The 12,139-nt window shown below is 41.4% G+C and overlaps 1 protein-coding gene across 5 annotated transcripts in view; it reads right to left on the bottom strand.

Annotated features, from left to right (window-relative positions):
* The window catches only part of VPS13B (vacuolar protein sorting 13 homolog B), a 384,018-nt gene that overhangs the window by 38,381 nt on the left and 333,498 nt on the right, over nucleotides 1–12,139 (bottom strand). For 4 of the 5 annotated variants that reach the window (XM_035126124.3, XM_035126121.3, XM_088675738.1 and 1 more), the window contains exons 45-51: nucleotides 10,439–10,702; nucleotides 9,722–9,805; nucleotides 9,383–9,558; nucleotides 8,349–8,519; nucleotides 7,519–7,720; nucleotides 5,894–6,082; nucleotides 5,003–5,149 (exon numbers count right to left, since the gene is read on the bottom strand). In XM_035126124.3, coding sequence (XP_034982015.3) covers nucleotides 5,003–5,149; nucleotides 5,894–6,082; nucleotides 7,519–7,720; nucleotides 8,349–8,519; nucleotides 9,383–9,558; nucleotides 9,722–9,805; nucleotides 10,439–10,702 — 1,233 coding nt within the window. The remainder of the gene's footprint in view (nucleotides 1–5,002; nucleotides 5,150–5,893; nucleotides 6,083–7,518; nucleotides 7,721–8,348; nucleotides 8,520–9,382; nucleotides 9,559–9,721; nucleotides 9,806–10,438; nucleotides 10,703–12,139) is intronic. The other variant, XM_035126123.3, reaches the window with a different exon arrangement.

The following is a 12,139-nucleotide window of genomic DNA, read 5'->3' as shown; positions in this document are numbered from 1 at the left end:
TATCACAGTAACAATACAGTACTTCATCTCCTTCTGAATTTAATTGTAAAACATAGCCAATTGTTTGCTTAAGGTACCTTAGTACTTGTTTCACTGCTTTCCAGGCATTAAGCGTAGGTTTTGAAACCAGTCTGCTTAATATGCCAACTGCGTAACTAATATCTGGTCTGGACCACTGTGCCAGATATAACAAACTCCCAATAACTGAATGATATAGTTCAGGGTGTTCAAACAATGAGCTCTCATCTGTGTGAAGTGATTTTATAAATCCAGGCTCCATAGGTACTGCAGTTCCTTTGCAGTCTTGCATCCTATAGTTAATTAAAAGCTGCTTGATTTTACTCTGCTGATTTATCAAACAACTACCATCCTTGGCCCAGCACACTTCCAAGCCTAAATATGATCGAACTGGACCTAGGTCCTTTACTTTGAATTTGCTAGACAGTTGTTTTGCAAACCTTTTTGTCTGTTTGTCTGACCTGCAACCATATAAGACATCATCAACATATATTAGACACAACTCTTGTTCACTTCCAGTTCCACGTACATAGACACAATTGTCTGCTACACTCTGTTTGAAATTTAAAGATACCAATGCTTCATGGAGACATTTATTCCAGGATCTAGCAGCCTGCTTAAGCCCATAGAGAGCTTTATTTAACTTTAACACTCTATTGCACCCTGTCTCAAAACCAGGTGGCTCAGTAAGGTAAAGTTCTTCAGTTAAAGATGCATGTAAGTATGCAGCTTGTATATCAAAATGATTGAGTTTCAGCTTTCTTTTAGCTCCTATTGTCAGAAGTAACCTTACACTTTCAGGCCTGACAGTCGGGGCAAAAGTCTCGTCAAAGTCCAGTCCAGGTCTTTGAGTATACCCCTGTGCTACTAAGCGAGCCTTGTGTTTGTACCCTCCTGTTACTAGAGCCTTAAGCTTATACACCCATCTGCAGCCCACAATTTTAGCCCCCTCAGGCTTTGCTACTGGTGTAAAAACTTTATGCTCATTTAGAGAAGACATCTCTTCCTGCATAGCCTGTAACCACATGTTAGCCTGCTCTTCTGGCAAACTCAGCACTTCCTGATAGCTTTGTGGCTCCACTAAAACATTAAACACGTTAGCCATATCAGGAGAATAACGTTCTGGTGGTACACCTTTGTTTTTCCTCTGAGATCGCCTGGGAGAAAAAGTTTCTGCAGTCTCACTTTCCCCCTCAGAACTTCGCCCCCCTTTCGGTTCCTTAGCAACGGGTGAAGTCTGACTAGTTTCTTGCTGTGAGGATCTCTTATCTGTACTTTTCTCCCCCTCATTCTCAGACTCTCCACTCTCAGGCTCTTTTTTACTATCACTGCGTCCTTGGGAAGATTGAAACCAAATTTCTGTGTTAGCATGTAATTTCTCCCAACCACTATGCTCACAAAAAGTGGCATTTCTGGAAATTACAATTCCATTTGCTCCTTCTGCGAACCTATATCCTTTCCCAAGCTCTTGATAACCCACAAAAATTAGCTGCTTGGTTTTAGGCTCTCCTTTCTTGCGTACCTGTTTGGGAATAAGTACCCATGCTTTTGACCCAAACACATGCAAATGGTCTACTTTAGGTTTCTTTCCAAACAATTTGAAATAAGGAGTTGTACCAATGGTTTGATGGAATAGTCTGTTCTGAAGATAGCAAGATGTAACCATGCTTTCCGCCCAAAAGGACATTGGTAACCCAGCATCTTCAATCATAGAAAACATCATAGTTTGTAAAGATCTATTTTTTCTCTCCGCAACTCCATTTTCTTCAGGAGAAAAAGTGTTTGTTTTTCTATGCCCTATGCCCCGTTTATGCAACCAATCACAGAAAGCATTTGACAAAAATTCTCCACCTTTATCCGTCTGAATCCTTTTCAGTTTGAGAGAAAAAAAACCTCTCCACAGACGCCACCCAGCCTTTGAACTTGGTAAACACGTCTCCCTTGCTTTTCATGGGATAAACCCAGGAATAACGCGTTGCGTCATCCACAATAGTCAAAGAAAAACGCGCTCCACCTCTGCTAACAGCAAATGGACCAATTACATCCATATGAACAAGCTGTAGCGGTGTATCGCTCACTCTATCACTTCTGGGAAATGATACTCTCTGGGTTTTAACTTTTTTGCAAACATTGCAATCCAAAAATTTATTACAATTCTTCAGTTTGCACCCATCAGCTAGCATAGGCATTTTTAAAATACTTTTCCAACCAGCATGTCCCATTTTTCTATGTAATAAATGCACACAGTTGTCATGCACAGCTTTGTTACCCAACACAGGCTGAGATTCACTGACTACTGCTGAAATTGGAGAACCTGCTTTAAGCATAAACAAACCTCCCTCTGACTTAGCAGTTCCCAGAATCTCACCATTCTTTTTGATAACACAGCTGTTTTCTTCAAAATGTACTTTGAAACCAGCTTTTAGCAAACAATCTACTGACATTAAGTTGCTTCTTAGTGAGGTTGGTAGCCGTGTTGGTCTGGATCGAAGTAAAATAAAAAAATTCCTTCAGTAGCACCTTAAAGACCAACTAAGTTTTTATTTTGGTATGAGCTTTCGTGTGCATGCACACTTCTTCAGAGTGCATGAAGAAGTGTGCATGCACACGAAAGCTCATACCAAAATAAAAACTTAGTTGGTCTTTAAGGTGCTACTGAAGGAATTTTTTTATTTTTCTTAGTGAGGGCACACATAACACATTCTCCAGGCACTCACGCAGACAAGGAACAAACACTGAACCCCCCGAATGTACCTCAGAAGTTCTCCCGTCAGCGAGAGCAATTTGGCTACGTTGTGCCACGCTCTTTGAAACAAACAACTCGTCAGAATTTACAATGTGACGAGTGGCACCTGAGTCAACCACCCAGACAGTTTGTTTCTCATTAGCAACCTTGACCACGGCTGTCACAAGATGAGCCGACTGTTTACGCTTGAAGAATTTCTTCTGCCGCTGTTGCTGCTGCTGTTGCTGCTGCTGATCTTGTCGCTGATACTTCGTCACCTCTGGGCACCCGCGTTTTAGATGTTTTGTTGATCCACACCGAAAACACCGTCGCACAGCATACGCTGACTCTTCACAGGAACGTGGTGGTTGCTGCTTCCCTTCTGGAACGGCATTCACATTCTTTCCAAGCCGACCGCTTGTCGATGCCTCTGCAGCCAACAACCTGTCTTCCCGTTTCTGCCATTCTTCCAGTAAACGCCCAGTAACATAACTAACAGTTAAATCATCTTCTTTCATTGCCTCAAAAGTCATTACTAAATTGTCCCAGCTTTCAGGGAGAGAGCTCAAAATGATAGACACTTTCTCCTCCTGGGCTAATGTACAGTCTCTTTCCTGAAGTTCTACAAACTTCATCTGTAAACTGTGCAGATGATCATGCATTGTCACTCCAGGCTGTAACATCACCTTGTATAATGACTTACGAATAGATAACTTGGAAACAGCAGTTTCACGCACATGTAGGTCTTTTAACGCTTTCCACACACCTTTGGCTGTTTTAATCCCCCGTACATGCGGTAACTGGGAATTCTCAAGCCCCAAGATAATGGTGGCCCTTGCTCTTTGGTCATTATCCAGGTCTTCATCATCTGGCTTTGCAGGTGGCTTATTTACAGCCTGCCAGAGATGTTCCCTTTGCAGCACTGCCTGCATGCGTTCAGACCATAGCAAGTAATTGCTGTCATTCAGACGCTCAAACGCCATCTGAAATGGTTGTGACGCCATCTGAGAGCAATGTTCCCTGGAACCTGGAACCAGCTACTCACGGCCTCCGAGAGAGAACAGGAAACACAGCATCCAGCACTTCCACGCTGCAGCTGTTGTCCAAACGATTCCACACGTCCACGGCTTCACCAGCTCACTGATGCCAACACGCCAGCCAGGAACCAGCCAGTGTCCTTCCCATAACCTCTTAGAGTTTTTAAGTGTCAGGTGTGACTGCAGCCTGAACACAGCAGAGTTTGCGCAGGTTTTTCCGGAAGCTTCTGGCGGTAACTGAAATGACTAGACGTCTGGACGCAGAATAAACTATTTACAGGATTTATTAAAATAAAATAAAACAGAGTTTCTATATACAAAGCAAAATAAATCCTCTCCTCTCTGTCTCTCTCTCAACCTATACAGCAATTTCTCTCCTACACTCACCACACACACACTGAACTGGCTTTCACAGATAACAAGTCTCAGTGTTGAACCTCAACCAATAGAAACGCTGTTGCTAAGGTAGAAGCAGACCTTGGCTTTCTGCCAAATGTTATTAGTTTGACCTAGATTAGTTTGACCTAGATTCGATTGAGTGAAGAAGCAATCTGATGGTGTTTTATGCTACTGACTCAGCAAAAACCCGAACACTACAACAGCAACAACAACAACAACAACAACAACAACATATTTTGATGTTACATTCTGTATTTAAATGAAATATTTCCTTACTGAATTTTTACATTGTTCCTGGTTCTGGGATTGTGTGAACAATGAAGACTGGATTATAAAATAATTTAAATAAATATAGCTATTATTCATTTTTGCTATTATCATCAAGCACAGTTGATTTAAGTCCCTGACAATACACTGCCTACTCAGAAGTAAGACCCAGTGAATTCAATGAAGCTTATTTCCCAGTGCTTATAAACCAGATACAACTTTTTCATATGGGAATTCTTAGAACTGTTTCAATAGCTATGATGGATTATGCTGCCTCTGTTTCAACAGCAGCCTTCAGCTTCAGAACATATGGGGACCAAGCAGAACTAATTCTACAGAGTATCAAGATCCGCAACTATGCAGAGATCACAAGTTAATTACCATGGTCAACTGTATTGTGGCATCTATGTTCTCAATTAAAACCATCGAAAATGAGTGACTTTTATTAAGTCCTGATCCAGTGTTTTCCTTTCAATAAGAAGTTTAGCCTTTATATAAATAGTAATTTATACCCACTGTAGAAGCTAAAACAAAAAACACAGTGTTAATATTTTACCTCTTCTCTTAGTTGAGACTTCATAATAGATAGCTGCGGCTTATAGTATATTTGGTATGGAGTGTTATTGATGATGATGCTCTTGTCTTCAATCTGCAGGATCTGAATACCACGTTGAACAATAGAAGAAATGCAGAACTGACACAGCTGCAGGATAATATCAGGAGCAGAAGATTAGCAGGTAAAGGACATATATTTTCCAACAATGTAAGAACTGCTAAATAAATATTTCATTTTGATGCTCAAAAATAGAGGAACCCTATTATACACACCACCTTAAGCACTATTTCAAGGAAGAAAATCTATTAGCAAATCACTGCTTGCTGCCACTTTATCCCTCAGATAAAGGATTTAAACCATGCATTAGGAAGATCTTCACGATGGTACGAGCTGAGTGGAACAAACTATCCTGGAAGGTGGCGGCTCCCCTTGTTAGAGGTTCTGCAGCAGAGACTGGGTGTTTACCTTTCAGGCATGCGGTAAGAGTGGATTTTTGTCATTGGCAGGCAGCTGAACTACATCACCAATGGGTTGGGATCCACTAGTGGGTTGCAACAAGAGCACTACTGTACTACCATGCATATATAGGGTAAAGGGTTCAGAAATGGGTCCCCAAATGTTAAAAGTGGGTCCTGGGTCTGAAAAGACACCTGAATGACATGATTTTGATGTTCCTTTTGCAACCACTCTGCCCAGGGGAAGGCAGCTAATGTTATTCTACCTTTTTAAACAAATCCATATGAACAGACCATTCCCAATTACGGTTTTCTTCTGGGTATGCTTGATCAGTTCATCTTGTAAATGTTCTCCTTAGTTTGCCATATTTCTGAATGACGTAATATTTTTTTTCTCCTTTCAACATTAGGAAATAATACCTTAAAAATTTCTAACCTTTTGGTGTCCTGGAAAGGCTCCAAGTCTTATCTCAGCTTCAACAAATCCTTCCTCATCCAGTGTCACCACCTCCTCGTTGTCTCCATCCTTCCACTTGGGTGATGTCATATTGTGGACCAGCTTGACTGCTGCTGACTTGTGCACAGTGTTAGTGTTTGCCCAGTATATGCCAATTTGAAAAGCTTCCTAAAACAAAACAGGAAAAATTCGGGGCTATGTTCAGTACTTCCTGTTTTCAATACTTCAACTCAATATAAGACAAGAGGAGATTGCAAACATAAATCTGATCCCATTTAAATTCTATATATTTTTTTCCAGCCACTTACTATTTGCTTGTGCGATATCAAGCAGTGTTGCCAAATGTGTATGCTGAACTGCATTTCACCACAAGATTTCATGGTCCTATTCCATATTCCATATCCCTATTCCACATCCCTAAGCCACAGTCTGTCTATATATTCAGTGGGTGGCGCAGCAGTAATGTGCTAGAACAATTGTGTTACCCAAGAACCCAGTCCAGCTGGCGCCCTAAGCATGACCTTTAACTCCTTTAGGTTCACTCTATAGGTGACTGCACAGAGGATGCACTCTTGCATGCACAACAGAGAAAGCAAACCCTGACATACATTTGGTACGCTCATTCACAGAAGATAAACTTTGCAAGCACTTCTGATGTTTGCAAATGACCTACTCTGCACCTGAACTAGTTTTCTACGGCTATCACAAACAAGCACTTATATTTGGCCATTAATTAGCCCTGGTCAGAACAAAAGCAATTAACACTGTCCCTACTAATAAATAGCTATCTGCATAACTTCAGTTTTTGCTTGCAGAACTCTCCTGGCACCCTGCAGGTTTGGACTTGTACTCAAGGCTAAGAACAGTCTGGATGCAAGCATTCTATTCACCCTAAAAAAAAACACAGGGGGAGGCCCAAACTTGGGCTCAGTGCATTTGGTTATCAGGTCCTAGTTGACACCGGAGGCTGTTTGTAGGAGAGAGGGACTTAAGGTAGCCTCCATCATGCTACCTTAGTGCCGAACTGGCTAAATGTATAAGCCAAGGCTGAGATTACTTTTCGTATACTCAAGGTAGTACAATATAGAATTTAATCTTGAGGCCCTGTGGTCAAATGGTTCATAGAAAAAAAAATTAAGACACTGAAATAATCCACAGTAGATGGCTGCCATTTATTGTTATAAACTGGGAAATGGGTAAGCTGCTTCAAAGGGCCTTGGTGCAGTTTATTTAGGGGTTCCAAATGCATGACCGTTTCCTGATTAAATACTCCCTTTACAATTTTACATAGCTTAAAAAGTGGTAGCTACTCTCATTTCTCACAGCAATGATGTGTTGGCTATGATGCAAGGAGGAATCTGCAATATTCACTGCTTGCCCCACATTAGGAACAAAACAACTGACCAGATGCACCCAGACTCCATGTGGGGAAGAAGCCTGCCACTGTTTGCATGTTTGTCTATGTTTGCACGTACTGACAAATAAAAAAACATGTTGTGCAGGATGTGTTGCGGGCCTTGCAACCTTTGATCTGTCCCTGCACACAAATGAAAAGAGAATGGTTAAAACAAAACAAGGCATATTGTTTTGAATAGTATGCCTGCCTGAAAGTTTGGAGGTATCATTGTTTTCCCAGAAGGTATCTGCAGGAGAATCTTCTCGCCTTCAAACAGCCAAAGATCCCACTTGGAGTGATTGATCAGCAGAGCCCATGGCAGGAGCTCTATCAGCAGCGTTTTCACACATGGCTTCCACACTGACAGTTTCACTCGCATTGGGCTATCCCACTGAGTGAGCTGTTCGCTGCTTTCCCAAGTAACGTATCAAAGGAGAGATAAAAGAAAGTGGTTAATTCATTGGTAAGATTTGCAGTTCATCATCCTAGCCATTCATAAAGCTTTTGTTACACTGCAGTGCCTCCTGATAACAGATATGATTCTGAAATACGTACAAAGAGATTCTGCCAGGGCAAATCTGTCCCTGATTTAGGCTGGTTTTCTTCTTTGATTGAAATAGGCTTTTATTCAAGGATCAAACAGCAAGTCACATTTTGAAATAATTGAATTAAAAGCAGTCTCAGGACAACACCTGGCATTCAGTCTCCTTGGCAGTTTCTTAGTCCTACAAATATGACAGCAAATGATTCCCTGAAAATATGATTCCGATTTTTAAAAATATTTTCAATATGTTGCAATATCAAAAGCCACTCTCTGCTTTGGAATTTGCTTAGGATAAGGAGCTAAAAAAATAAGATGTGTCTTTTCTATCCAGGAGGCAGGTGGAGCTGATATACCTAGAAAAGTTATTGATAAATGCTGAAAATACGATGCTCTTCCCATGAAATAAAAGTTGTTTTAGGCTCCCACTATTTGCAAATGTATTTATTTCATTGCAAGTAATGCAACTCCAAAGGAAAATAGTAAGACACCAGTACCTGACAAAATCCTTCTTAGTATAAGGCCACACAGACTGGGGGGAGCTGCAGCACCCATAGAAATCGGAAAGTATTTCATTTGCAGTGCCTCCTGCATTTGATTTGGTGGCAATCTGCTTAATGAGGGCTGTCGAGATGGGGACTGCACATTCAGAAGGATCATCTTCTTCCCTGCCATGAGAATAAAGCAGGGGTGTTAATTCATTGCATGGGTTAATCAGAGAAACTGAGTGTGTGCTCTGCACCAGACTTCAGGCTTGTGGGATTATTTTTTCTTAAAATAGACATGTGGACCCACCATCAGAAGCCAGCTACAGACAGTGGCAGAGGTGGTGGTAGACACAACTGGAATTTATTTAGCCTACTTGCTTAAAGGTAAAGGTAAAGGGACCCCTGACCATTAGGTCCAGTCGTGACCGACTCTGGGGTTGCGGCGCTCCTCTCACTCTATTGGCCAAGGGAGCAGGCGTACAGCTTCCAGGTCATGTGGCCAGCATGACAAAGCCGCTTTTGGCAAACCAGAGCAGCGCACGGAAACACCGTTTACCTTCCCGCTGTAGTGGTACCTATTTATCTACTTGCACTTTGACGTGCTTTCGAACTGCTAGGTGGGCAGGAGCTGGGACCGAGCAACGGGAGCTCACCCCGTCACAGGGATTCGAACCGCCAACCTTCTGATCAGCAAGCCCTAGGCTCTGTGGTTTAACCAACAGCGCCACCCCGTCCCAGCTTATTTGCTTACTAATCTTTATATGCCACTTAATAAAAAAAGGCTCTCTAAGTGGTATACATAAAATAATATTTGTAAGAAAAATTCAGGAAAGGAGCACACCTGAGCACATGCTCAGCCTAAGAACTGGCTTTCAGCACCAGGTTGGTGCTCACAGTCCATTCACACACAAAAATCAGTCTTGAGTCTACACTGCACAGTGGCATTTCCATTACCCACCAGAGAAACAGGTGGTTTTAGTAAACTTTTGTTCTGACACTAAACTCATTCTGCAGCCCAGCATGCTTAGGTATAGATACTATACCTGGCTTGGAAGGTGAGGTGATGGGTTAAATCAGGTTCTATATTTTGCAATGGTTTTTCTTGCCCTTTCCCAGGAATAATTTGCATTTCATTTAGTCCCAGGCTCCTTTTTTCCAGATGTATGATGATGGGATCCGGAAGATGGCTCCTCATGATAAAAAGAGGGCTGAAAACAATCTACAAAATCAAAGCAGTAGAACCGTTTCAGCTTTTTAACTGTGGATCCAGCATTCCAGCTGTAACAGACTGTCACTAAATCTCTGCTGTGGGTCAGTTTGACCTTAATTCGTTTCAGAACATGTGAGGTCATATTAATTTGGACAATGGGGAATGTACTCACAATTCGTTGTTGTACTTGAGAATTGGCCTCTAATGTCAAGACTATGCACCATACATAAATAATGGAATTGTTTGATGATGGGACCTGCAGACAAGAAAAAAAGATAGGTATCGCCTGAGGTTACGGTAGCCTTGCAGAGCTAAATATTTTGTATCATCTGATATATCAACACATTGCAAGTCAAAAAGAAGACCAGCTTTCAAAGAAAAACAATCTCTCTTTTTTGCACATTATTTTAGATAGGGCTAAACTACGCATGAAACCATTCGCACACTTAGCAATATCACATTTTTATTTAAATAAACGGGTAGGTGCCCAAGTTTGGATCAGGACCTAGATGGCAGTTATAAGGGGGGCTTTTACCCTATGGCTTCAACTATGGTTCCCTTCTGGATCAGGGGCTCTACACCCACCTATTGACATCGGGAATAAAGTTCTTATTGGCATCAATGAGAGTTTCCCCCAATGCAAATTCCCAGTGGGTGGGTGGTTAGGTCCAATATGGACTGTAGCAGGAGACAAAGGGCTAATCCTACTCCACCCACTTGATCCTGAAAACAAGCACTTTCTAGCAGATGGGTTTGAGGCTGATTAGTATCCTTGCACTCATCCAAAATCCACATTCATAATAAGAGAATCGTTATCTTGGAAAACACATTCAGTTTTTTTTAATAGAAAATTACAAACTTCTGATTTGCAAACAATTTGTTTGTGTACCTGGATGACTGTGCTATATTCAGTGTCTTTAGACTCAAGAGAGACATCTCTTGACCAGTCTTCATCTCCTTTAGCCTTCACACTCAGCTCTGTTAGTTCATGGTTTTCTAGGACATACGATGGCAGCTTCTGCTTGGGTGCAAGGCAGTCAAAATGTTCCTTTACAATGGCTTGTCCATCCTGCCCAGTGTAATGCTGAACAACTTTGATTTCAATGCTTTCAGAGAGGTAACTACACACAATCTGTCTTCCAGAAATAATTATCTAAATCAGGAACAATGAGACACAAACACAAATAAATATTTTATATGAATTGATTTTTACAATAAAGTTTAAGTTGAAAAATGTCTATTTTATGGATGTTCACATGGAGATAAAGAAACATAATAATAGTTCAGCTATAACGATCTGAGTTATATAAGTATCATCAGTAAAATATTATTTTGACCAGATACCAATAATTTAATATTCAACTAAATTTGTTGTTGTTGTTTAGTCGTTTAGTCGTGTCCGACTCTTTGTGACCCCATGGACCATAGCACGCCAGGCACTCCTGTCTTCCACTGCCTCCCGCAGTTTGGTCAAACTCATGTTCGTAGCTTTGAGAACACCGTCCAACCATCTCATCCTCTGTCGTCCCCTTCTCCTAGTGCCCTCATCCCAACATCAGGGTCTTTTCCAGGGAGTCTTCTCTTCTCATGAGGTGGGCAAAGTACTGGAGCCTCAGCTTCAGGTGAGCACTCAGGGCTGATTTCCTTCAGAATGGATAGGTTTGATCTTCTTGCAGTCCATGGGACTCTCAAGAGTCTCCTCCAGCAGCATAATTCAAAAGCATCAATTCTTCGGCGATGAGCCGAAGAATTCAACTAAATACTAAATTTAATTGCATCGTCACAGTGAATGCTTTCAATTTAAGCAATTTCAATTTTGGAGATACAAGAAGTTAGCTGCTCACCAAAATCAATTAAGACTCTATGTGAAGTTAAGTGCCCTAAGAACTCTGATGGAACTTTACAAGGCTGAGTCTCGCTGCTGAGTCCACCAGTTGTTTAATGTCCTGCAGGACAATCCCATACTCAGAAGTAAGCCCAACCAAGTGAAATGGGGGCTGCTTCCAGGAAAGTGTGTATAGGATTTTAGCCTTAGGAATCAGCCATCAGCACTGATTTTGCATTGTAGCCAAATAAACACAATTTATTTTTATCTTTATGCCATTATCAGTATAAAGTTCAACCCTGACAAATGTTTATATTAAATATCTGAATCAGCCTCTCTATGGCCCGCTCTAGATGGAATGGTGGTTCCCCAAACAAAATAGTTTCCATGTGAAGAGCCAGACTTGTAAAAAGCATCCCATCTCCTTCTTCTCCCCTCAGTGTTAAACATGGTTTCTTGTTCCATGTTAAATCCATGGTTCTCTAATAAATCAGTTGCTGTAACCACGGTTTAGAGTGAGTTTGCTAACCATTGTTACAGGGGAGCCTGGTTTGCATTAATTACTGTTTGCACTGGTGCACATGCATCATGAAACCAGGCGTAATGTGGGGAAGGAATGGGGGGGGAGCACTAAGGCTAACTGCCAGCTAGAAAATGAAGACTTCCAAGACACAGCATTATGTCTGCACTGGCCTAAAATATTGACAAAATGAACTTGCCACTAACTGAAAGGATTCCTAATATCTAGCATAGCCATTACTTTTA

This window comes from Zootoca vivipara, chromosome 8 (assembly GCF_965207765.1).
Source record: "Zootoca vivipara chromosome 8, rZooViv2.hap1.1, whole genome shotgun sequence".
In the NCBI taxonomy this organism is placed as follows: domain Eukaryota; kingdom Metazoa; phylum Chordata; class Lepidosauria; order Squamata; family Lacertidae; genus Zootoca; species Zootoca vivipara.
The sequence above is the reverse complement of the archived record's forward strand: the minus strand, read 5'-3'. Positions and strand labels throughout refer to the sequence as shown.